Genomic DNA, 27,931 nt, shown 5'->3' with positions numbered 1-27,931 from the left:
CCTTGCATTGTGAACTATTCAGCTCCTGCTCCTTCTGGCTATACTTTTATTCCTGTTGGTTCTTAGGCGGTTCCTCTCCCACTGGCAGTGTGCAAAGAGGCACTTACTTTCTGTGGTACATATGAACGTTTTCTTAGTTCAGACAGTGTTTACAATTAGTTTAAGGGTCCTCCTGATAGGCAGTCTAAAACTAAATAATTTGCTGATTTTAAGTGCTGTTTGGCCTTCTTAAAATTTTAAATTTCAAAATTAGGAAAAGCCTCCCATTTATACCATCTTGATGAGCCTAGCTTGTGGGTGGAATGTTGGTTAACTTTGAAGTGAGGATATACTACTTCTCACCATATTGAATTACTTTCATGTGCCTATGCTATTGTTTAAGACCTACTTCGTATACAAATGAAAGTTGTTGTATTACACAAATCTATAAGTGTACTTCTTTTTCACTCCTGTGCCACAGGTTGAGGGATTAAAAGCCCAAAATAATATTACTTTGATGTGCACTAGTTATAAGGCAACAGTTTCCCCTGGATTTAATACCTGAAGGTCTCTTGCATAGTCTCTCCTGATTAGATTCTGAGATCTCAGTATTTCCGTTGTGCCAGTGAAAGACCTCTGCAGCTTTATAAAAAGTGTGATAGTTGTGGATGTGCCAACAGTTTGCCTGAGAGGTGTTCTGCCTTTTACAAACCAAGAATCTATGGACTAACTTAAATATGCCTGAAATCCTTTTCATTCATTTGTTCAATCCGCAAGAATTGGGATAGTATAGAATCAAATGATGGTCATTTAACAGTCTTTGGGCAGCTTTTCCAAAACTCAGACGTGTGGGGGAGTAAATATTTAAAATATTTAAAATTGATTGTGTCCACGTAACTTCATTGGCCTCGACATGAAATGTTTTACTTAGGAGCTTATGATTCTTCAGGGTGTGGGATCAATAGAGCCACTCTTCATCCTCTTCCTTGCCAGTTTGCCCACACCTAGTAGAAGCATAGTCTAAACTGTTGTGTGTATAATGTCTGATACTAGATGGTCTTGCATATCTAGAAACTGCAATAGATTTTTTTTTTGCCAGTAACTAGACATTACGGTTTGTGACTACCTCAAATATTTGTCATGGTAAGGTCCCCATTCAGCAACATCTTTCACAGAGGGTGCTGTTAATAGACTTCACAAAAAGGAAAGCAGCCAAGAGAAGGACCGGAATCTGGCAGCAGTTTTTGTTGTGGCCCCTTTTAGTGCCAGTATATCAAACTTAATCCATTCTGAATTTTCAGCCAAGAAATCTGTTATGATTTGCTTCATTGCAGCTGCAAGCTAGATTTAACACCTATACATCTGAAACCTCAACCAGCATTTCAGCTAGCGGGTGCATGTAATTGTTAAACTAGGGGAATGAGCATTTCAGGGCATTGGATAGAAAGAGGCAAAGTGAATAAATATCTTGAGCCCATCTAATTTTTGTCATCCGAGATAGATCTGCCACTCCTTCCTGGTGGTCTGACAACTGGGCATGAGATCTTATCAAAGCCATCCAAAAATCAAGTAAAATCTGCCATGCCATTCAGCCTCTCTCTTTTGTCCCATTCTTGATGCCACTGGCTAGACTGGCTTGGTTACATATGTGGTTAGAAACCAGGCTGGTAATTGTCCTGGATCCGATGAGTTCCAAGATGGTCACACAAAGCATCCACCTTGATTTTACACATGGAGGGCAGATATGAAATTTGCCTGCAACTGCCTTCAGTAAATAGAGGAAAGATGCCTTTTACCAGAAGGGAGTCAGCACTTCCAATTTCAGGTGACATGTACATTCTCCTGTAGCATGAATGTTTTTGGCCATTGGTACCCTAAGTCTAGCTTAGCGTTGGTCCATAGTCCGATATGACTGACCCAGATTGATCATAAATTGAGCAATTTATCCCTCATGAACTTCCTCCAAACATTTATAATCGTGGGCTAGTTTTTAGTCTTTTGAGATCTACTGGCAAAAGCTCTTAGGGTACTTTTCATAAGTGATTGAAATTTTGTCCTGGAATTAAAGCCAGAACTAGCTTACATGCGATCTTAAAGATTGTGATCAAACAACGTATCACCTCTACGATGAGGAAGGTTTACTACTTTTCTTCACATGCAATATATTCCAGTGTGTTTTCTGCATCCGTGCAAAAGATTCTGTATTGGAGTCAGCCTGATATCCTCCTTTTTCTTCCAAGCATCCCTCGCTGATTCCTCACTTATTCCTCAGCTTTTCTGCAACCTCTTTATCCATTTAAATTCCCTCTGGGAAATCACGTGAAAGCATGTATTCCCCAGAGAGCATAGAAACCTTACGACTAGCTCCATGGAGGATAACTTGGGGTTGTCTGACCTACCTGTTCTTTCCCAATTTGATCAGTATTTCAGGGACACCATTGCCCAAGTCTTGTATACTTGCATACTCTCAGGCTTTTTTTTCCCTTTGGAATAGGGTCAAAAGCCAGTGTTTATCTGACAATTGCATGGTGAGCGAATAGGTGTAAGCTAGCCAAATCCAGTCCTTTTGTCAACACACATTCCAGCGAATGACCTTTACACTGTGTGTTCGTGAACCAGATTTACTTAATTTATGTTTTGGATCACTTCACTGTCTGTTAAAATGTCTTCCTCCCAATCTCCCGTTGTTCAAATTCTCCTTAGCTAATACTCTTAGCCATAGTATGTAATACGTCTTCGCAAAACGAAGCCGAGTAGTCAAACTATTATATGATATCTATATCTAGTAGCAAGAAATCCCAAGGCCCCAAGCAGCATTACAGCAATATTTTTAAACCTTTATTTATGCTAAAACTTCGGTCTTTACATGGTTCGCAGTTTTAATAATCTCGAGGGACAACCCGTCATCATTTTGTCATCCCTGTTCACCCTTGAACAAATTGCTGGGTCATTTTGTCAAAGTGTAAAATGCACATTATTCAACCAAGTGTGCCCAATTCACAAAGGGACTTGTGACTCGTAAAGTTACAAGAGCAAAGTCTCCGCTCTCGGGGCGTTATCTCTGCACTGCTGTTCAGAGTGCGGAGATTCCACCCCAAGTGCGGAGGCTTAGCACTTGTAACTTTACGGTCATAAATTACTTTGGGAATCTGGTCCTGATTAGGTGTAAATGACTTAGATCTATTAACAACGAAAGCTTGTTCACAATAGAATGAGCATTAAGACCCACATTTAGCCAATTTATACCAAGTATAGGATTTCGTTAGCAATTTATTGTATCAATTACTTTGCCTAGCTAAATGCAACATTCCAGGTGTTACGAATATAAAACTAACAGTGCGTTGACTTTCCACAAAAGTTAATCCCAAATTAAAATCTCGGGTGCTCTCTGAAACTCAATCTGATACTTTAATTAAAATGTGGTTGTGTATATAATCTGTTTAGTATCTGAAAACAAAGCACACAAGATGAGACTTATATGGAGGTTCTCGTATTTGCTATGAGAAGGAAGAGTACAATTGGTTATCTGCTGCAAGAATGAAAAGCTCCAGTCTTGTGCCATTTCACAGCACCTTCTGTTTTTTGGCACTGTTGGGGGAAATCACTTTTTGAAAAAATGAAGTAACTCATCCTGTCCATTAATTGGGGCTAATCAGATTTCCTTAAATGGAATGAAGGTGCACAAAGTCAAATTCCTTCCAAGCCGTGGTACGGTGAGTTATAGAAACAGATAACCATCTATGAATAAATATCTGTTAGGTTCCTAGCATAGGTATCCCGTTTAGTAAGAAATTCCTACATTGGTAATAAAAATAAATGGAAGACTAAATTCTTGTCGCCCAAGTTTGGGACCTGAAACCTTTCTCAATCATAATGCAGAAGATGGTCAAATGATCTTCTTTTACTTGCTTGCTTAGTGGATAACAATTTTGGGCTATCGATGCAAAGCCATTTACATCTCGTGTTGCTCTGGGCAGTGCCTGTATTGGACATGAAGGGGAGGTAGGATATGGGTGCATTTGGGTGGCTTTATACTTGTGCACGAGGAGCAAAAAAGTACTTTGAATTCTGACATCAGTTTTTGTTGAACTAGTGGTAAGAAGCACAAAGTAGGCATACATTACATCTAAGTGGTCTAATACTGTCTCACAGATGAGGTATTTGAGCTGTCAGTTTTTCTCATAACCTATATTAGAACATTTTAATGTTAAGAGCTCCATTGAAGACAATGGAGTGCCTCTCGGCATATAATGGCTAGGATAAGCCCTCTGCTCCAACATTCTAATGTTAGTCTTTCTGTTTCTCCCTTTTTAGTTCAGAACATTCTACTCTTAGTGGGTGAAATGTTCTAATAGCCTTATAGCCCTCCTGCCTCGGGCTATACCTGTTGTTAAAGACCCTCATTATAGGCTCTTACTTGTGGACTGGACCCATAACTTGGGTTCAGGGACTTAAACAGCCAGTATAGTGCTTGGCAGCGGGCTATAATAGACTGGTGCTGGTGTCTCTTATAAAGGGTCAGTGTCATATAATACTTAATAAAGTGTTGCGTTTAGAAAAACCGGCTAATACTAACTCACTAGAATGCCCCGGAAACTCTCCCATCGAGCTGGAAAATGAGCCCTTGTATAAATTTACTAAATGTGCACATTTCATGGGACAACAACAGAATGATTCATCCAGTCATTAAAGCAAAGGTTTGTTGTTTCAGACAAGTAGTAAATGAACACTGGCATCTGGTTGATGCTGTCGTTGTAGCAGATACATTTGGAGGCCCACTTGCTACTTCTCGAAGATTACTTTACATTTTTAGTTGAGGAATGCATCAAAAATGTTACGTTTTGGTTGCAGAAATGTATAATAATCAATTTAGTTCCCATGCGAGGCTCGTTTCATTAAGTAGCAGTTTCAGGTCTCATTTATGTAAAGCAACGTGATGCAAACTTTTAGTTTGGATGATCTGTTGCCAAGTAGTTGTCAACAGTCTCCATGTAAACTTGTTCACCCACATTGGTAGTCCTTTTGATCTGATCTAAATAATCCTGTGCATGATTCTGGACATCTTGGCCCTTTCTCCACTGGTTGGGATGGCCATGGTCTTTTTCCTCGATAGATGTGCTCAATACTGAAAGCTTTGTACGAGCTCCACCACTTAGCAGTGCACATTTTTACCCGTTTGTTGCTTAGACACACCTACCTATCTACACAGATCTTGCCTTTGCCCTTGTCACAACTTTCTGTATTATAATGCATTTTCTGGCCTGATTTTCATGTATCAGAACTTTTTGGGTCCTGCTCCTCCAAGACAAGTGCATGCTACTAAGAGCTTGACTTTATATTATGGTTTCCTCACTTTGTTTCTCAGAATGCGCCGTGCAGAATGCTGTGCACTTTGACATTTTGTTAGGGCTTTCTAGTGTTGCTCTGCTAAATGGCCTTGTGCATGACCATCAACGGTTCCATTCCCTTCATTGTGCTTCAACATGATTGCAAGATTCCCTTCATGGACATCCACTAACATGCATGTATCCCTATAACGACTAAACAGAGGAAATCCACCCAGTTATGAGTCCGCTGCAGCATTGGTGATACCTCTCCTTTCAATCTCTGCAGGGGGCGACATGCGCATGGCCCAGTACTTCAGAGGGAGTCTTGCTGGTTTGATGATCCGTTCTGGTAAACTTGACAACACTAAAGTGATAGACTGCCTGTACACATGCAAGGAAGGATTGGATCTGCAGGCAGCTGAAGGAGTTGGCAAGGGCATGAAGGTAAAGTTTCTCATTCAAGCCTCAAAACAGTGTAAGAAAAATAATTGAGAACTGTATTTTCAAATTCCATAAACGAACCACTCTGTATGCTCCAATACCTCTCTGGTGTATATTTCTATCTTTTCTCAAACCCATTAATGCTCTTTTGTCACTAGTGGCAATGTTTTTTTTTTTCTTCAGTCCGACTTATCAAAACACTCAAAATACGTTTGCTGCAGATTCCTTCTGTCTGCATCTCATGCTTGTGCAGATTTAATACTATTGCTTCCTGGCTCAGTTAATTAAGCACAAACACCTATACATAGGCTCTCGCACTCTCCTTCCTCAATAACTTCCTCCCCTGCACCCACCTAAAAGTTGCTACTTTCTATATTTGTTTATTTTTCTGGGTCAGTTAGACTGCATCACTCAGCAGTTCGGTCACCAATTTGGTCAATTTAGGAGGGTGATTGGTGAAAGCACAATGCAGTCTCAGGTTCGTGGACAAAAGAATACTGTTTCAGGTGGGGCACGGTTGCATTTGGGTCTGTCCATTGAGTCGAGGAGAAAACGTTCACATAATTAGAAAAGTGCCTTCCTTTTCTGAAATAACATTGCTACTCCTCCATCACAGGTTCTTCATAATAGTCATGCTGAATAGTCCTGCCTATTTTTGAGAACCCGGTACACTTTTAATTAGAGATAAAATATATTCGTAGCATATGGTGCAGATGATACACATGCACTGCATACTCCTGCCATCTAGTGTTGGACTTGGATGTTTGCAAGTTGCTTTTCTTTGAAGAAGTCTTTTGAGTCATTAGTTGTAGTGACTCCTTGTTGTACTTGGCCCTCTTTGCAGGGCACCTCCCAAACATTTTGCCTTCACCCCACCCGTTTAAGAACCCGTTTTTGTTGGGTTTTATGACTCTGTGTACTTTATCAGTGCTAAAGTGCTTGTGCTCACTCTCTAAAATGTGGAATAAATTGGCTTACACCCAATTGGCATATTTAATTTGCGTATAGGTCCCTAGTAAAGTGGTATACCATATACCCAGGTCCAATCAATGTAATGTTACTAATGGGCCTGCAGCACTTAAGTAGCCCCTTAAAACATATCCCAGGCCTGCCATTGTCGCCTCTAAGTAGTTTTAAACTGACATTTCGACCTGGGAAAAAATAAACCTTTTGCCAGCCCTAAAACCTTCCTTTTTAATGCATACAAGTCACCCCTAGGGTAGGCCCTAAACAGGTCATAGGATAGGGTGCAGTGTATTTAAAAAGTGGGGCGGGTATTTTTAAGTTTTATATGTCATGGTATTGAAAAACACACAAATGATTTACCTACTGTGAGGTCTACTTCTCCCATAGGATAACCTTGGAAGTTTGGATTACCTTATTACATTTAATAAATGATAACTTTTGTTTGGCGTCTAAGGAGTTGTAATTTAAAATCCTCTTTAATGGTAAAGTCGATTTTTAAGTCACAATTGTAAAAATGGCTTCTTTTTTTTTTAACTTTGCATTTTCTTGTCCGTTTGGTGGCTGCAGCCTGTTTCCTGTATCTCATGACTAGGTGCAGTTGGCCTTTGTGTATTCCTCCCAGACAGCCACACAATAGAAGGGCTTGCTGTTGGTAGGATGGGCCATCCAAGCAGGATGCGGAGGGAGCTGAGCTGTGCACGTCAAAGACCTTGCCTCAGCACACACAAAAAGAACTTCACACTAGCCTGTTGTGACTGCAGACAGCCTGGGACCAGAGCAGGGAGGCAGGGAAATCTAGAAACTTCTGTGGGTGGAAACTCCAGACGTTTCTTCCACTTAAACGCTGGCAACAGTTATACAGCTACGACTCAGACCCTTTCTTAAGATAATTTTCTGGACCCGTGGAAGGACTTTCAGAGGACTACTCTGCTGCCTGTGGCTTGCTGTGTATGTGCCATTCTACTCTGCTCCATTTTACGCTACTCTACTCCTCTCTTTTGTATGCCACTCTACTCTAAGCTATTCCACTCTATACCATTGTAATCTGCAACACTACTCAACTCTACGCCACTCCACTCTACATAGTGCCACTCTTGGCCTTTCCACTCAGTTCCACCCTAAGCCACTCCACTCTAGGTCACAAAATGCCAGTAACTTTTAGCCATGCAGAACAGCAGCCGCACTGCTGTACAACATCACTGGAAGACATTGGCAAAGCCAATAGCTTTTATAGGCAAGACATGTTGGCTTTTCCAGTGCTTGTTTTTTTTTTTAGTTGTGTAGAAGCTGGGAATAGAACCCATTGAGGTCTCCAGTTGAAGGTCGGAAGCTTAGGTACCAGATCCCATAGTGGTGAGAACCTGCCACTTCTCAGCGGTGTAAGTTGTGCCATACCCACCCAGTTAAAGATCCATTCACTGACATTTTTAGACTAACATTCCTCCCTCTAAAGAGTTCTGCCTTTACCTTTTTCAATATATATACCCGTGGAGGTACTCCTTTTAAAAAAAATTCCTGATGGTTTTCTATTTATTGCCTTTAGAAATTATTAAATTGATTAATAACTTTAAAAACATGTGCTTTAATTGTTTTAGATCCACTTTAATCCTAGCCAGTCTGGTCTTTCCTTGGAAGGGGATGACATTGAGAGATTTGATCGAGCTCTGCAGCACATTTCATATCTTAACTCACGTCAGTTTCCAACACCGGGTATGAGGCGGCTGAAGATAACAACATCAGTCAGGTATGTTTAGGACAAGGTAGTAGAGTAGAAAGGTAAATGATGGAACATGTTTCTTTTGGGGTCTGAGGAGTGGGGCAACTTATTTCCTGAATAAGAGAGTTCTGTTGCTTTTTCAAGTTCCATGTAAGTAAAAGTACTTTATGTGCTTTATTTTAGGTGTTTCAATGAAGAGACCTGCTTGACTATTCCAGATGTCGAGGGTTATATCATGGTTTTGCAGCCAGAGGAACCCAAGATCAGCTTAAGTGGCATTGACCATTTTGCTCGTGCTGCATCAGAGTTCAAGACTCCTGAAGGTGTAGCTCTGTTTCCTGAGCTCCACATTATCAGCACCATCACCCGTGAGGTTGAACCTGATGGAGAGGGAGAAGAAGACCCCACAGGTGAATACAGGCATCCATGCAAACTTGTTTCTGCATCATGTTTCTATTACATGTTGAAGTTTATTAATCATGAGTTTTTTTGCTGTTAATAAACAGTAGAAAACATCTCAAGGTGTGTCAGATACTTTGAGTATATGCTTTTGAAAATAATTTTCAGAAAGCCTGTTTGTAGTAAGGAATGTGTTTTATCAGATTCCAACAAAGCCTATTGCCAGTGTAAAGTGCTTTTGACAGAAAACACCTTTCAAAATCTTAAAATTATGGCCAGCGTAACGCAAATCTTTAGAAGCGATTCTTTTTTCACTGCCATTTTAACTATTTCAGAAGCTGCACTTTTCCATTATAACAAGGTCAGGTAGATACACTATTTCTTATACTCACAGAGCAAGGATTTCAGAGCACAGTCTGCCATTTTAAAATGCATTTTTGTTTATAGGAAAAGTATTTGTGCACAAACATGGCACCATATTCTTTTCTCATCATTTGTTTTTCCGTTCGATTTCTTCAATTGATAATGATCTTCATTTAATTGTATATATTTTAGAACAAGGAGGTTAGAGAGACCAACATTGACACTTTGATATAAGCATTGGTCATCTTTGAAAACCTTCAATAAAAAACAAATATAAAATGGCTTGTTCTGTGACTGCTAATGTCTACTTTGGTGATATTCCTTACATCTCTCTACATAAGGGTTATCATACTTTTGGCCTCACAATTCTTTGGAAAGACTTGACCAAGGGGGATAGGCATGCTAGGTACTCTCTTATGGATCCGGTCTTGTCTGACCAATAGCAATCTAAAAATAAGGATTGGACTAGCTGATCAGGTAAGCATGATGTGGCTTGTGTTGTGCCAGTGCTAGTTCTTCTAGTGTCTGTTGTTCAAACCAGACAGCTAAACTAAGATATCAGTGCCGGAGTCCTGCACTTCTGGATGGAGGGTTTTCCGGTCATGAACAAACATAAAACCAAAGTCCTATGTATGGAAGGAGTCACAAGTCTGTTTCTCGACACTTTGATTGCCCCACAGGTCAAGGAGCCCATCCTCTAACCTTAATGAAAGTAAGGGACCTAGGGATGCTATTTTACTCCTGAACTTTTGTATTCTTTTGAAGTCAGTGTAGTCAAAAGTAACAATCTTCAGCTTGCTTTAATTTCAAGAATGTTTCCTCTATTCCAAACTGATCACCAATTCTTCCTGTACTCCAAACTGATCACCAAAGAACATTAGTAGTTTGACAAAAGGAAAAGCAGTAAATATAGTTTCCTGCGGAGGGCAAAGCAAGAATTAGAAGACTGTCCCTGCTTCTTTAAGAATATGTGGAGTTCCTACTGTCCCCACAAGCATAGCATTCTGTGAGGCACTTTGCCTTGGAAAAATGTATTTTTGGGGGGGGGGGGGGGGCAGCATTTTAATTAGCCCCTGCATGGTCTGTAATCTTGATGTCCTGTGAGACGTTTGGGGTATTAATGAATTTATAATGAATACCAATGATGAAGAACAAGTATTACAGGTTAGTAGCCTTTATTTCACTATGATATTGATAAATTGGAGAAGCAAGCTTGCCTCTCCCTGGCCTCACAAGACCATTTTGAACCTATTTGTGTGACATGTAATGTTAAGTGACCCCCTGTTCTTTTGGCTATCGTTATTTAAATGATATCTTTGTGTGTACCATTCAATTGTTGACAGATAACTGGTTGACCATTTATATATTAAACGATTTTGGGTTTCTGGGGCATTCGGAATTTGCTGTGCAATAGCTCATAAGGCTTCTGTTTACCACTGGTGTTCAGAGACGTGTAATTAATGCATGCCATTTGAACAAATGCACCCTTTTCTAAGTGGACTCTCTTAGGCCAGCGGGAATAAGCAGTCAAGACTTACTGAAGGAAGTGGCTGTGTTTAAAACTCAGAAGCACAGTAAGTAACAGTTAATGAAATTAATGTCCAGTTTACTACAACAAATAAAATGACCTTAATCACAGGTAAACAAAATAGTACACTTAAACGTATAATCCAAGAAGAAAACCAGACGGTCCAAGAACTTTCTGAGCTAGTTAAATTATGATTTGACGATATTGGAACGCTTTTGTGCTTGGTGGCAGTATTCAGTCCAAGTTACATTGCACTCTATTGCCAATGTTCTCCATAGGTTAATGCTTCTGATCATCTCACATCTTTGAGGAACCTTTAGGGCCCTTACAAAAATATAGGAAAGGTTATTTATTGGAAACAGGCAGGGATACTGGCACCCAAGTCCTGTTTTGATGCCACTGGTTTTGTACCAACGGATGTGGTAGGTTAACCACCCCTAAAAATAGTCCCAAGTTCCTGCTATTAAAGGGAAGACATAAGAAAATCACAGTGCCTCCTACTCAGAAACCTACCACCTAAATAATGGAGGGCTGATGATGGTGCCCTGTTTGTAGGAAACTAGGTTTCTGTTGCATTTGTCCCCCCAGCTTTTTGCCCTCCTTTTTAGCTAATAGATGCTGGTTTTCGACTCACAGTGCACTGAGGCCTGCTAACCAGACCTCAGTGCTAGTACTTCTTCCTTAAAAACAAAGTTGTATCTGGTTATTGTAGAATTGGCTAACGACTTTAGTACCCCTGTACGTCCCTAGTAAATGGTACCCCAGGTACCTAGGGCATGGGTACTAAAGAGGATCCCTAGGGCTGCAGCATATCTTATGGCACCCACACACAAATTCCACACACACTGCCATTGCAGGCTGCGTGATATGGTGCAAACCATGTTTCAAAACATAACACAGCACACTCCTGTGTGCCATGCCAAAGGCACTTCATGGACTATATGTAAGTCACCATACAGCAGTTCTTGGAACCCTAAGGCAGGGCTTATTATAGCACATGTGAGGTCATATCTGCATCAGCAGATATGCCCTTGTAATGTCTAGTTCCAGTGCTGCATGTTACAAGTGAGCAGGGAAGCCATCTTTAGGTATGTACCAGGCACTGGTCAGAACAAGTTTCACAACTCCATAATGGCCTCACTGAAACCTATGATGCTTGGTATCAAGCACCTCATATTAATAAACCCACACTGATTCCAGTGATGGATTTATTGATACATGCACCCAGAGGGTACCTTGGAGATACCCCCTGAACCCCACTAGTCCTCTAGTGAGCTGGCTGACTGTTCCTGCCCAGCCTGCCACCACAGATGAGTTTCTGACCCCCTAGAAGGGTTAGAGCCCCGCTCTCTGAGAAACAGTGCCTGCTCTGGCAGAAGGTGTATACACGTCCTCCAACAGGATGGCTAGTAAATTAGCATGTCAAGGCAGGGTGCTTCAAAGAGCCCACCATCTTCGATATGTGAGCCTTGCTTCCCCCAGACCTGGGAGAAGCCATCCCGTTCCCTGAGGCCCATTTGGCACAAGCACAGGCAGGAAATTAGGTATGCAAGGAGGCGTGTTACACCTCCAGGCTAGTCAAATCCCTAAGGTGGGTTACCTGAAGTGAACACGAAAATGTGAATTTAACCATCGTGGTTGTCGTGAAATTAGGAACTGTGGGACCAGGTAATGCCTCTACACCCCACAGGATTGTGGTCATCTAGGGGGGTGTAGCGATCCCAGGGGTAAGTAGCCCATTGGCTGCTACCTCCTCACTCGCCTTAATGCCCATAAAGTGAGTGTTTAGGTGGCCCCTTAACACCAGGAAATCAGAAAAGTCTGCCTGTTGACGAAAGAAAGACAAAGAAGAGTCCACGGCGCAAGTACTGAGGAGCTGCAACTGACTTAGCACAAACCCTGCCAGCCTGCCTGCTGTCCCCGACAATTGCACATACCTAGCTCATCCAGAAAGCGGTGTCATCTCCAAAAGCTGTGGAAGAGTGACCTACAACTCCACCTGGCCAGCCACATCTCCGTTGAAGCATAGGAGCTGCTTCCCTACACATTTGCAGGCACCAAAGGACTGACGCCAGAGCCTCTGCCAGCGCGACACTGCCGGACCAAACAGCACTGCACATGTTGCCATGAACAGACGGTGCCCTTGAGGCACGGAGACCCTTAAGTGCTAAGGCCCCTGTCCCCTTGGGTTTAGCCGGACTTGCGCCCCAGTCCCGGCCTGCAGCCTCTAACTGCAGGATATCATCACTGCACCCTAGCCCAGGGGGGCAGAGAAGTGGATTAATGGTGCCCATGGGGGTCCTGAGACCCTCCAGAGCTGAGCCCCCCTTTGGGTTTGACCTTACTGGCCCCCCAGTCCACGCCTGCAGCCTGTTTTCACAGGTCACCTTAAAACCGCTTGTGCCTCCCTGCAGTGCGACCCCGCCGGAGAAAGCTGAGCCCATCAGCCCGAGTTCTAGTGGCCCAGTGGTGTCCCTAAGTTCCCAAGCATCTAACGGAATGCGCCCCGCTGTAGGTTCGCCCGGGCTGGCCTCCCAGTCCCTGCTTGCAGACTTTGTATCCGGACCGTTCCCTATTGACTTCAATAGGGCATCCGACGCTGAATTACACCTCTGCGCTTGGCTGCCCCAGATCTGACCTGTTTATGCTGCCTTGGACCTTGCCCCATACTTGCCTTAAGTCCTGAAGAACAGTCCCGTAAGTCACTGCTAAGTAGCTATATGCAGTTTATATTTCTTTTCCATAAGATAACATTACCGCTTTGAAAGATGCAAGTGTCAGTGTACTTCTGTATACTAAAAAATCGTGGCACCTCCCCCAATGCAAGTGTATTTCTGTATTCTTTTGTAACAGTGATATCTCAAAATAAAATACTTACCCAATTATGATGTTCCTGGTGTTAAAAATATATATAAAAGTTATTTTTTCCAGTTTTTGTGGATCTCCTTTTGAGTGTATGCATCATTTATTGACTCTGTGTGTGGGCTGCAAATGTCTAACACTCCTCTCTGATAAGCCTAAGGCTGCTTGACCACACCACCCTACCCTAGATAGACCACCTTGGGATTGCTAGAGCAAGTCCCCGTCCACTTATAAAAGGGATACCTGGAATCTTTACACAGCATACCTCTTTGTTTTATTATATAAAGAGCCAGGTTCCTACACTGGTTGACACATTAAAGGGTCACCTTTTCCCATCTGGCGGGGCATGGAAGTCCAGTTAAGCACCTAAGAGGACTTTGTGAGTGGGGCATATGCACTATCGACCCTTCGGTTCCGAAGGGCTAATGGAGCCTGTATCTCGGCACCTTCTCGCTATGGTAAGCATTTTATTTTGGCTGGGGAACCTTCAGCATTTAGTAACAACAGTTAACGGGACAACCAGTAACCACTAATGACTTATCAGATTTATGATTGGGAAATAATCACCTTTTTGAGTGGTGATATCTTCTGATGTGTACCAGCTGGAGTGGCCAGTCAGATGGATTTGGAATAAAGATAACCTCCGCAAGACAATGAGATTGATTCCCACGCCAGGGCATTTGAAGACTTGCTGTCACTTGGGTTCGCTGAAGACTGTTAAGTTTCCAACATTCTTTGGACATGTACCGAGAACAAAGCATGGTTGAAATTTTCTGTATGAAGCAGGTCCTCTTCTCCCAGGGTTCTGCATTCTTGCGGCCCTAGAGCAGTTTTTCTGTCATGCTGTCACCTCACAGGTACTTCGACTATCTTGGTCCTAAGCTTTCTCCCCATTGATCAGGTCCTACCGCTTCTGTTAGGCCCCAGTCCATCTCCTCTCGGAAGCAGGTATGTCTTCCATATTTCCTGTGATCAAGCTACAAGCTAACACCTCCCAGCCTAGACGGATATTGGTGCCCATGCAGTTTTTTCACTCCTGGCTCTGCTATATTACTCCAGTATTGGAGCGTTCATAGATACACGTGCCTGAATCATTCCCATTCGTCATGATGGGAGTCCCCAGTACTTTAAATGGTAATAGTACACTGATGGTATAGACTAAAAAGGCCTAGGCCTCACAGTTTATTAACCTATCATAGTCATTATTAAAAAAGAGACCAAAGTTTTGCTTTAGCCAATCCGCACCGACCACCCTCTAGAACACCCCTGAGAGAAGCTCAGAATCTCACATTTTCTACTGCACATTTTGCTAGGGAGTCTCTTCTGAGCTCTGCTCAGCTGTTCTCACCTTCGTGAAGATTTTCTGGACTTTAGCTTTGAGGGAAGTGACCTAATTTGATATATTGTCTCACTCAGATATATGCTTTGCTCTTTATATCTGTTGTTTGCCACAAATCTGACTGGGTATGTCAGGAAGGGCAAATAAAACTCTTTAGAGAGTGTGCCACTTGTCTAAAGAAGAGACTATATGTGGAAGACCCTCGCAAAGAGTGCATTTATTGTATATATCCATCTCATGAAGCGTCTTATCCGCAAGATATGTCACAACTTCTCAAATAAGACTCCCAGAGACCCTGAGGGGCGGCTTCTTATTTGGATCCAGAAAATGAAGACCTGGTCTGATCCTTTTATCAGACTCAGAGTGAGCAGTCTACCTCGTCAAAGATTTCCCTCAAAAGAGTGTTTAATCGCACTCAGTCAAGGAACCCCATTCAAAATATGCCCAAAAGTCCTCTCAGGATGTCTCCTCGGGGCACAGCAAAGGGTCGTACAAGAAAGAACAGCCTTCTAAGTCTGTATCAGAGCCAAAAGCTCCACCTCCAGGCCTAAAACTGACTTTTAAAAAACCTTCTTCAGAGCCATCTAGAAGTTCTCTGCCACCCAGGAGGGATTTGCCATCGACAACAAGGGGATGCACTTCAGGAACGTCGACATCGTTCTCCACAGCCCTGTCGGCGTCGACATCTGTCATCTATTCAGGCCCTAATCTCTTCAATCATTCCTCTAGCATAGTCTATGAAAATGTCCTCATTGTCACTGAAATTAAAGCCGCCGACGGACAAGGTGCCGTCGATTAGGTCATCGTGGACACCGCCGTCGACTAGGAAAAAGCTGTCGCAGGAGGAGGGCACACTCTAGTCGAGCCCATCGCTGTCAGCGACGACTCAGCTGTCAACAGAGACTATCCCTTCGAAGGCTCCTAGATCATCAAGGCCAGGAGCTAAATCACTATTGCCAAACACTGCCTTTTCACAGAGGGTGATAGATATTACCCTAGAACATAGGTCACCAAGTAAAATCGCACCTCTTCTGCCCACTCATCTTTTGGAGGTGGAAGGTTCAGAAGAGGAGTCCCTTTTTGGACATGCGTATAGTCCATCAGATTTACATGTCAAGTGTCAGGCAGATGACAATGAGGAGCAGGAGCAAGACGACTATAGTCCGGCTTATTACACACAACCTGAGCCAGATCGTCAGCACTATCCGCAAGAGACAGTGACGATGCCTTCTGCCTTACTTTCGGATCTTCAGTTTATGCTTGAGGACTACTGCAGGCGTTTCCCAACATCAGTACCTGTTACTGTTTCTCAGTCTCCAATGGGGTCACCAGTGTAAAGGCCCACACCTACCAGATTGTCACTCCCAAATACTCTGCAGTCTGTTGCTCTCTAGGCAACGGTCTCTTCGGACGAAGAACGTGAGGAGGGAGAACTTTGAGACACGGACACAGAATGGGACAATTATTCAATCTCTCTGCCTGCTTCACCAACACCTCCTCCAGTAGCCTACCCACCAGAGGACATAGGAGGTTTTCATAATCTTTTAGAACGTGCAGCAAAAAGATTTGCTTTACCGCTTGTTTCAAAGCAATCGGACTGTTTCCTTTACGATTTTAAGGAATCCTATCGTAAATCAGACAGGGCCATACCGATTATTGTTTATATCTGGGAAGAAGGTATGCGGATTATGAAGACTCCAGCTTCTGTACCAGCGGTGCTTCCACCCCTTGACAAAAAAATACAAAGCTACAGACAATGCACCAGCATGCCTCACGGGGCATCCAAAGCCGAATTCAGTAATTATGCAGGCGGCTAAATTCCGCTCCAAAAATCCAGCAGGACCACTTTCGGCTCCTCCTGATAAAGGTGGCAGGTATCTAGATTCAATTGGAAAACGTCTTTCATCAATGTCCGCATTGACAGTGAGAGTGGCAAATTCTCTGGCGATCTTGGGGCGCTATGATCGCCAGATGTGGCCCGACATTGCACCCTACATGGACCAACTCCCAGAATACGTTAAAGAAGAGGCAAAAAAATCTTACATGAGGGAGAAAGAGCATCCAACTAAATAATAGATTCGCCATGGATGTTGCCATCATAGGTTTCAAGCAGTTGGCAGTGGCGGCGGCTCTCAGAAGACAAGGCTGGCTCAAAGCCACCTCATTGCGCCCTGAGGTTCAAAATAGAATCTTGGACCACCCATACGATGGAGAAGATCTCTTTGGGAGTCAAGTTGAAGAAGCCCTCAAAACGATCAAGGCGGACACGGAAACGGCCAAACCTCTAGGAAGGCTTCAATTTCGAAAACCTCCTTTTCGTGGTTCCAGAGGGAAAGGACAACCATCTTATAGGGGAGGCCATCAACAATACAGATATTCTTTGTACTCATCCAGTCACCAGCCTCATCGTTCCCACTTCCAACAAAAGCAGCCTCCACAGACTTCCTATGTTAGAGCAAACAGTGAAAAATCATCTTGGGCAGGCAAGGATGTGGGCCGTAGATGATATCGTACAGGCTCTGGCTCCAACTCATTCGCCAAGTTCTCCTCAATTCCTCCCACGAAAAACTCCAACCTTGCAGGCAAAATTTCCAACGACCTATTCCAATGGCAAACCATAACAACGAACAAGTGGGTTCTACGCCTGATACAATTTGGACACACACTGGAATTTATACAAAAAACTCCTACAACACCACCACAACGTTTTCACCAAAAATGTCTCACAACTCTTCAACAAGAGGTCAAAATAATGCTCTCCAAAGGGGCGATAGAGAAGGTCCTGATCTCCCAGAGGGGCAAAGGTTTCTACTCCCGTTTCTTCTTAGAAAGAAGCTACGGCAATGGCGACCAATTCTCGACCTCAGAAGCCTCAATGTCTAACTAAAAATGCAATCCTTTCGGATGATCACTCTACAGGAGGTTCTAACACTTTTAAACCAATGCGGTAATATGACTTCATTGGACCTTCAAGATGCATATTTCCACATACCCATTCCTCCAAGGCACAGGAAATATCTGAGGTTTTTGGTTGCCGGACGTCATTTTCAATTCAAAGTGCTCCCATTTGGTCTCAAATCGGCACCTAGTATTTTCACAGAGTGCCTTGCGCCAGTTGCAGCATTTCTCAGGCAAGACCAGCATCAGGTCTTTCCGTATTTGGACGACTGGCTGATAAAGGCACCTTCCAAGTCAGCAGCACGAGCATCAACAGAAGCTTGCACAGATCTTTACCGTCGATTGGGTCTCACTCTCAATCTGGAAAAGTCCAAATAGAACCCATGGCAAACGATTGTCTTTCTAGGAGCCAAGCTTGACACGGAGTGCTTAAAAGCGTATCCTGTAGAAGAACGACAATGCCTTCTCAGGCTATCTACATCCCTAAGAAGAAGGTCTCTTTCAGTCCAAGCATGCAAGTCACTCTTGGGAATGATGTCATCATGCATACTTCTAATCCCATTCTGTCGCCTCAAGATGCAACCCATCCAAGAGGAGCTGGACAAGCAGTGGATACAATCCAAAGGTCCATTAGACGACATCGTCAAGTTAACCCCACAAATGCTAAAGACTTTGAAGTAGTGGGAAGACGAGAACCATCTGTCAGTAGGGCTGTCTCTCAAACACCTGCTCGCACCCTTTGTAATAACCACGGATGCGTCCCTGGAGGGCTGGGGAGCTTACCTCCAAGAGCTGCAAGTGGCATTGGACTCAGTCAATCCCACATAAATGTGCAGGAACTAAAAGCAGTCCATCTAGGCCTTCAATCTTTTCTTCCCAGGTTCCCAAGGTTCATCGATGCTTGTCCGAACATACAATACCACAATGATGCATTATATGAATAAGCACGGTGGCACATGATCTCGCCATCTGTCCAGGATGGCACAGATGTTATGGGAATGGGCTATAATTCACAAAATCTGCCTCAGAGCATAGCATGTTCCGGGAACACAAAACCCGATTGCTGACTCACTCTGCAGACTCGCATCATGCCACGAGTGGGAACTACCCCAACAGACCCTGCACGGCATCTTCATATGCTGGGGCACCCCAGAGTTAGATCTATTCGCAACTCCCCAGCACCGTGAATGCCGGTACTATGCAAGCTGGCATCCCCAACAGGGGTCATGGGGGAATGCCTTTTTCAATTGCATGGTCCGGCATCTTTGCTTACGCTTTTCCTCCAATTCCTCTTCTCCTAAGAGTCATTAGGAAGATGCAGAACAAACCATGCAAGCTGATTCTCATTGCTCCAGCATGGCCACATCAACACTGGTAAACGGAACTTCTTCTCTCTCAGGTTCCGCACATCTGGCTACCAGTGTTCCGCAACCTCCTCACGAGCAACCACTGAGAGATCCCACATCCGGATCCCAGACACCTCCACTTATCGGCATGGCACTCTAGAATCTCGTCCCGTAATGCTTTGCAGGGCCTTTGCTTTGGATTGTATTTTTGCCCATAACTGTGCTTGGGGTGGTCCTAGGAGGATGGGACCACCCCCGAATCGTTCCGCATGATATGCTCTTTGTGTTCACGGCATCTGCTTGGTTCTCTCCCTACGTTAGGGAGGACCCCAAAATCATCACCTCTCTCACTGCTTGCTATATTTTCATTTTTACTTTTGTGTGATGACTATGCATTTTTGCATGTATCGCTAGATATTTGTTGTTTTATCAAAGGTATGTGAGATTTCTGTTTTATTAATTTGGATCAGACGGAATGGAGTTGCGGAGCAGAGTTCGTGGAGTTTTTGTTCAATTCCGCGTAGTTATACTCTGCCAACTACGCCCACCCTTAGTCTATACCAATCATTGTACTATTACTATTTAAAGTACCAGGGACTCCCATCATGACGACGGGGAATGATTCAAGCTTGTGAATCTATGAAAGCTTCCGATACTGGAGAACTACAGTTACTGGTAACTAACTTATTTCTTCTTCCCTGATTCACAGCCCTGGTCTATTGAGCTGAAAACGTTAATCAAACGGGTCAGTACTTGTACTACTCTGGTGATCAACGAGGCATGCTTTCAGCCTACGAGGAAGTCTGCAGCTTTTAAATGTTCAGAGGAACCCCGAATCCTAGAAGAGCATCTACTTCCTCCTGTTCTCCTGCATGAAAAGGCCAGCTCACTAGCTCTGGGAGTCTTTTGGCTTTGGCTGGGCTCCGGAGACGACTTCTCCTCGTCTAGGACACAGCAGGTACAGGTCCCCCTCCTTTGTTAGCCACCAGGTTCAGCAGGTGCTGACCACGCTAGTGCAGTCTTGCTTTGCTGGTTCCACTGTGTAGTATGGGAGTCCTTCCTCTGTCCTTCGTATGGTCCAGTTGAGCTTGGATTTCGTGGTGCCAGGGGTACCCTACTGATGCTTAGGAAATTCCATCAGGACAGGATGTGATTGGTAGCCAATTGGCTACCAGGTTCCCTCCCACCTGATTACCACTTACTGCAAAGTGGGGCATCCCAGAAGGCATCGTTCTGCCCAATTCCAATATGGCAGGATCCCTCTCCTGGTGTGTGGCTCTCCCTAGCCCAATCCAGAGGTGAGGCTACCAAGGGGGCTACACGCCCCAGGAAAACTAGTTTGGCGACTGGTTTTCCCGCTCCGGTCTCAAGTGGCAGCCTGTCTACCTGAACAATGTAGCAAGCCCTCATCCTAAGTGTTACCCATTTGCCCTTCAAAGGCGGCTTTTCCTTTGAAGCTCGCCTTTTGGGCCAACACCTGTGTGGCTTCCTGCAGGAAGAATGTGGCCCCTATTGTATCATTTCCTTAGAGTAATTAGCACACCTGGGCACCATTTACTAGGACTTACAGGTAAGTTAGCTTAGCCAATTAATTTGACGTATCAGTTTAAGGGTAAGGGCAGAGGCACTGAGGTCTGGTTAGTAAACCTCCGTGTACTCAAGTCAAAAAATCATCCACACCAGTCCAAAAACTTGAGGGCAACTATACAAAATGAGGCACTTCCTTACAGTATGAAAAAGACATACAATCTTTAGGGAAACCTCCTTTTGAGGCAAATAAAACAGTGGTTTGTTCCTTGGTGCAAAGACTCTAAAACACCCTCTCTTTTGTAGCTCAGATGATTGCTATGAAGAATGACTACAGGTAGATCAGATATCTGATGCTTGTCTTAAAAGGATGTCTTCATACCACGGGGAGCAAAAAAATCAATGTATTTAGGCCCAGATCTCTATACTAGGGTGAATGTTTGACATAGCTTAACATTCTGTCATCAAATGTTCTTTTTGCATTTGTCACGCCGAGTGGAACGTGTATGCCCAGAGGTGGGTAACGTGCTCTCCATGCCAGTGGAGTCAAGCTAGCCTGCCTGATGAGGGGTGAAACCCCGAAACCAGTCCAAGGATGTTTGTTTCCGGTCGAGGGAGGACCTGGCATGGCAGTTCGGGCTGGACTATTCCCATGGGGAACAGGGTCAAGACTGATTTGCATATGGCTTGGTTTAAATTTGAATGGCATGGGGAGCAAATAAACGATGGATTAAGGCCCAGATATCTGTACAGGGGAGAATGTTTGACTTGGTTCAACGTTCTGTCCATCAATTGTTCTTTTTTCATTGGTTAGGATGTAAATGATTTGGCAGACACTGTTCTGTCGAGCCGCACACAATTTTTCAGTGCAGCCACCTCCTTGAGGATTTTTTATCATTACTTCCCAAAGTGATTTCTAACTTCTATATAAATCAGACTATTTTCTTTATCCTATTGAACCCTAATTTATAATTTTGTAGCAAAGAGGCCTCTTATTACTTTAAGTGTCGAGAGCTTTTAACTATCTTGTTAACATTAAAGAGATGAAGTCAAAGCAACATTTAATTCTAGTCTAGCCCAATTTGACTGGCATTCTCAAAGTCCCAAATAACTGAGATTTATAAACCAACTACCTGGAAATCCGATCATATCTTTGCCAAACACTACTACATCGGTTGACTGCTGGGCTGAAATCTAGTTTGTTAACTCTCAATGCAAATTCTTTTTGTGATTGAATTCCTGGTTTATGGTGTGTACAAGTACTTTTTTTCATCTCATTATTTTCATTATCATTACTACCCCTAGAGTGAATGAATGGTGTTTGTTTTATTGGGTGGGTGTGAATAGTAAAGAAAATATTATGATGAAAAATAAACAGTTTGTCATGTAATACTAATTCTCCATAATGACTATTTCGATTCATAATCTTTCCAACCCCTATCAGTTCAATGATATTGCAGCTGCTAGAGTTTTTAAATAAAGTGGCAGTGTGAAAATGAGCATGTGAAAGCTTATGCCTATGAGCATCATTCTTGGCAATTTGTTCCTCTTTTAAATAGTTTTTGACGGTTTTATTCAAATGTAAATTATGAGTGACTTCTCTAAAAAGACAAAATCTCTGCCATCTGTAGACCTGTTTTCGTTACAAAGCTACTTTTGAAAAAGTTTTAGTTTCTAAATTTGTTCCTGGTCCTACATGTGTGACAAGATACAAAATAAGCAGACAAAAAAACACCCATGTTGTAGAACTGGGATTGTAAGCAAGTAGCTTTTTCTTACTCACTTTTAGCATTTGTGCTCCAGAATTTCATGCTACCCGCTAATGCCCAACCACCTGATTGGACTGACAGTTGCTCCTCAGTGGTATATAATTCTGGCATTTTCCATAGTTTTTTTTTGCAAGGATTAGGGTGCAAAGGATGTAAGCAGTTCCATCGGGTAGGGCAGATAGACGTACCATGTGTGCCCTTGGTATCTATGACCATTTAACAGTTTTTGGCCTCAGCAAAATGTGTCACAAGAGTCTCATGTTGCAAGTAGTGAAGAGCATGTAGTTAATACCAGTGAGTCACGTTTGTTTCCCTCTGTCATTTTATTTATGCTTGAATTGTTTATTGTATGCACTCATTTCTTGGCTGCATAGTCCCTTAGAGAAGTGGATTCTGACATGTCTGTGTTATGATGTTGTGTTGTAATTTTTTCATCTGTGAACAAATTTACAAATATATAATGCACCATCTACCTCTTAATGTTTGAGTCAAGGTGGTGGAGCAGCCTCGTTGGCATGTTTCCCCATTTGGTGAGACATTACTTTTGACCTTTAGGTGATTCCAAGTCCGAGCTTAAAAAGTTGTCTTAATTTCTCAGCAGCATCACTGTGGGCTCCATAGTGTGTGATGCTTCTGCAAGCTTTGCAGCTAACGATGCATCACTGTTTGCTAATATTTTAATTTGATAACATTGCTCGTATAAATAGAAATTTAAGCAAACTCTCCACTGTAATGTACCTAAGTAAAAGAATCTTACCCTGCAGCCGGCAGAATTTTCCCTCAATTCTGCCAACAATTTGTTTAGGGTTGATTTGTGCTCTTGGAAGTCCCACTTCTGATTTTTCAAGTGGAGGCTGATAGTGTTCAATGTCATTGAATCACTTGATTATCTACTTGGATTAATTCTCTGCATGCATCAGTTAGATATTTAATATTTTTTTATATTTGTTAACCAAGTGCCTGATCCATGCTGTTTGCTATGAAGTGAGACATTTGTTATTGGGGTTGGACACCACTATAATCTCATTGTGTTCTTCACAACTTTTTCAGTTCAAGAGTCTGTAGTCTCTGAGGAGATCATGCACAATCTGGATTTGTGCGAAGTCAGTGTGGTGGGGGAAGAGTTGAATCAGGAGCAGGAGAGCCTGGATGTGGACATGACCCAGCTTCAACAGAAGGGCATTGAGATGAGCAGTTCCAATCTTGGAATGATCATAAGTGGTAAGAATGGGCAATCTTTTGTTGGTGTGGTCCTAGCAGTGGGTCGTCTCTCAGGTTTTGTGACCTATACATTGGAGAATTCTACAGGTCGGCCTGGTCCTTTATTGGTTTATTTAATGTGATTGATGATTCATGCATTAGTTCTCCCAGGTTTAGTGATCACTACATTTTAAGCCACAGCTAAAATCTGGCGCTGCCTGCTTTAAGATATCTTTTAGTTGTCCCTGTATAGGGACGTTTCAAGAGTTACATTGTGACGTCTCACGATTAAGTATTTCCGATTTTGGCCCCTCTCAGGACTATTAGTTCCTGAATTGGGCCATCATTAAGTGTTGGTGATTCTTATATTGGTCTGTGTGTCATGGATTAAGTATCTTCCAGGATTGTTTGTAGTTTAATGTGTCCAACCATGTTAGTGGTTTACCAGAAAAATGTTTTGACTTTTCAGGCGTAGACACCATGGCAAGTTATGAGGAAGTTCTGCACCTGATCCGGTATAGGAACTGGCATCCAGACACCATGTTTGACCGAAAGTTTAAGCTGGTGTGCTCCGAGCTGAATGGGCGCTATGTTAGCAATGAGTTTAAGGTGGAGGTAAGCAATTAGCACTAATCTATATTTTCCTGATCCTGACTGAGCTAAGTTTTCAATGATAAAATGTGTTATTTATAATGTCCTTGTAATTCGTAAGATATTATAGTCACATGAAACAGTTCTCAAGCCCTGGCCAGAAAAGTGTGTGGGAGATGGTCATTTAACATACTCTCTGAGCAAAGGGAACACTTTGACACCCAAAAGACTTGTGAATGGTCTTACCAGACTTTCAGTAGCTGCTTCTGTTTGTTCTCACTTCTCCAGGTTAATGTCATACACACAGCGAGCCCGGAAGAGCAGCCAAATCACATTGTTGTACAGCCACAATTTGTTAATCCGATGCACCATGCCTTTGTGGATCTTTCTGGGCACAACCTGGCCAGCCCTCACCCTTCGTCAGGTATGGGCAATATGGGACCACTTTGCTTGCAAAGCTCTTAACTGCTTAGCTAGATTTTCTTATTTAAGCAGGAATGTTAATGTTTTGTATATGTTTCTCTCTTTGCTTCCTTTGGTCATGGCCAATATTACTTCACCTGTAAAATGAAATGCTTGTTCTCTAACTTTCTAATTAAATGGAGTTGTAGCAAAATCTATGCAAGCTTCGGAGATTTAACCAAGCTGGAGCTGCAGAAAACGTCCAAAAGACCATGTGCATCTTCAAGATAGCAGTGAGCAAGATAATCGCCTTTTTACTTTGATATGTGCTATTGAAAGTGGAAAAACCTTATGCAAAAATCTTCGAGATATGTATGGTTCTCTTCCAGGGGATCCTCATCAATAGTCATAAGCACTGAATATTCCCGCCCATGTGCGGGGACCCCGGAAATAATAAAATTATATATGTAAAAAGCATACATATATACAGCTCTGTATATGTATAAACATATATCATTTTTTCCAAGCAAATGCAGCTCCCATAAAAGGCTAGGCAATGTAAATATACACATCCAATAACATATATATATATATATATATATATATATATATATATATATATATATATATGTATAACAATACACCTAAATCTCTTTTTTTTTTTTTTTGTTTTTTTTTTTTTTTTAATGAGGTAAACACTCATGAGAAAGCAAAAAATAAAGATAACAAACTGTGGAAAAACACAGATGTACAACACATTGCCAGCCTGCAGGCTGCATTGCAATATAATACCATAGAGACTAAAAAGCCCTGTACAGGTAAAAACTGGCACCGTGCCTTTAAGGCAGCCCTGACTTCCATATCCCATCATGCCTCAGGGGTGACAGTTAAGTCAGTTGTTCTTTCCGGCTCCTTCAGTCAGGACCCTGGAATTCAGCTCTCTTCTATTTTGACTCTTTTGTCAAGAATATTACAACTTAAAGGATTTTTGGACTTCTTCTTATAACATCTGAGAGGAAGTTGGTATCCTGTGTTTTTTCTGACTGATTTTGTTGCTGTTTTGTCAGAAAAATGCCTTCTTTATTTGTTCCATGTCCATCTTGTGGAAAAAAGAAGGCTGCTTCAGACACACATGAGGTGTGTATTATCTGTCTGCCGGACTCTCACTCTCCAGCAACATGCCAGCATTGTGAAGACCTTTCCAAAAGGACTTTAAAGGAGAGAGAGAGGATTAGACTGTACGGCTTAGCAGAACGGTCGACGTCGAAGCAGTTGGTCCCTGTTTGCTCCCCATCGACGTCGGGCTCGGCGTCGAAGACTCCAGCGGCGGGATCGTCGCTGAGAGGTGAGGAGTCATGGGGAAGTCATGCTGCAAAGAGAAAATCATCGTCGACTTTAGATTCAGCGTCGAAGCGGATGCGTTCGACGTCGACGGCGTCTAAAAGCTCGGCGTCGAGGACTCGGCGCCACAGTTCAACGTCGATAAAGCATCTGTCGACGTCAAGAGAAGATCGATCGACGTCTGCACAGAGATATCGTTCGTCGTCTAAGGAAAGACATCGTTCGACGTCGGCGAGACATCAGTCGACGTCGCAAGAAGTACGTAGGCGATCTACACCACAGTCAACGTCGAGACCAAGATCGCCATCAAGATCGCCGTCGAGGAAACCTCGTTCGTCGGCGAAGAGGCTTTCGACGTCGTCGGAGCATTCGACGTCGAGGCAGAAGTCTCCGTCAAGAACGACGTCGAGGCAGACGCCTCCGTCAAGGCCGACGTCGAGGCAGGAGCCTCCGTCGGAGTCGACGTCGAGGCAGGCGCCTCCGTCAAGACCGACGTCGAGGCAGAGGCCTCCGTCGGAGTCGACGTCTAGGCAGGTGCCTCCGTCTGAGTCGACGTCGAGGCAGGTGCCTCCGTCCTCACAGGTCTCCAAAGCTTTGGAGAGGTACATGAAGCCTCCGTCGAAGATAATCTCGACGTCGAGACAAGAAGCTCGGAGCCTCGAGGATTCGAGTCAAAGATCTCCGGTGATAGGCCTATCACCGTCGAGGCAGCCCTCTGCTGAGGGTACGCAGGAGGTGTCACATGTTCGCCTCACGATTCGACCAGTCTCAAGGCAAAAATCTCCTCATAGACTGATATATACAACTCCTGAGTCACCGCGTCTAATATCTATCTCGCCTTCAGGATCAGAGGGCTCAGGTTCAAGATCCGAATCACCAGAGCTTGTGCATCAATCTCCAGTACCTGCAAGACAAAGTTCGCAGGAGGAGGACAATGCGGTACCTCAAAGTCCCGTAAGGGAGATGCCTCAGGACCCTGCTATGCCCGACGCAATAAAGGCATCGCTAACAAGATTAAGGGGCATGGAATTCCCAGCGACACCGATCAGACCAAGATCTCGGGGAAGAGAATCCCGAGGTCACTCTCGAGCAACAAGAAGGCGATCCAGGTCTTCCTCCCGCAGAAGAGAGTCGACCAGATCAGAGAAAAGGCGCCGTAGAACCCCTTCTACCTCCCCTTCTTCCAGATCATCCAAAAGGGATTATTCACCGACACTCTCGGAGACGCCACCCTCTCGGGTATCTCCGGTAGATGATATTTCTACGTTTCAGGAAGTGTTGTGTAGAGGAGCTACAAAATTAAATATTCCTATGCCGGTTCAGGAGACCACTTCATCCATAATCTTTGAAACTCTTCATGAACGCACAGTGTCACGTCGTTATTGCCATTAGTCCCTGGTTTGTTGCAACCAGTAATGGATATTTTTCTCACACCAGCAACCACCAAAACGGCGCCGGCGAGAATTCTAAAAATGTACCGTCCAGCTCCGGAGGATCCTCTATTCCTAAAATCAGATCCTCCACCGGACTCCGTCATCACCGCCGCTGCCAGGAAGACACATGCAGTAGCTGGGTCTTCAACGGTGCCACCAGATAAGGACAGTAAGACACAAGACTCCTGGGGGAGAAAAGTTTGCGGCTCAGCATCCTCAAGCTTAAAGGTGGCCAGTGCCTCAGCGCTTCTGGGGCGCTATGATAGATCATTATGGGACTCTCTTCAGAGGTTCATTGACAAAGTTCCATCAGAGGACAGACGGGACTTTGAAGAAATTTTGCATGAGGGAAGTCTGGTTTCTAACCAGATCACAAGTGCAGCGGCGGACTGGGCAACACTGGCAGCGCATGAATATGCACACGGAGTCACAGCCAGAAGATCATCCTGGCTTAGATTGACGGCCTTGAAACCGGAAGCGCAGGCAAGAATATTAAATCTGCC

The 27,931-nt window shown here is 43.5% G+C and overlaps 1 protein-coding gene across 4 annotated transcripts in view; it reads left to right on the top strand.

Moving 5' to 3' along the window:
- CLSTN1 (calsyntenin 1) overlaps positions 1-27,931 on the top strand; it is a 442,723-nt gene that overhangs the window by 285,943 nt on the left and 128,849 nt on the right. For all 4 annotated transcript variants that reach the window (XM_085609788.1, XM_085609783.1, XM_085609779.1 and 1 more), the window contains 6 exons: positions 5,593-5,750; positions 8,309-8,457; positions 8,614-8,840; positions 23,512-23,682; positions 24,131-24,276; positions 24,541-24,676. In XM_085609788.1, coding sequence (XP_085465914.1) covers positions 5,593-5,750; positions 8,309-8,457; positions 8,614-8,840; positions 23,512-23,682; positions 24,131-24,276; positions 24,541-24,676 — 987 coding nt within the window. The remainder of the gene's footprint in view (positions 1-5,592; positions 5,751-8,308; positions 8,458-8,613; positions 8,841-23,511; positions 23,683-24,130; positions 24,277-24,540; positions 24,677-27,931) is intronic.

Source organism: Triturus cristatus, chromosome 1_2 (genome assembly GCF_964204655.1).
Source record: "Triturus cristatus chromosome 1_2, aTriCri1.1, whole genome shotgun sequence".
NCBI lineage: Eukaryota > Metazoa > Chordata > Amphibia > Caudata > Salamandridae > Triturus > Triturus cristatus.
This window is presented reverse-complemented; position numbering and strand designations above follow the sequence as displayed.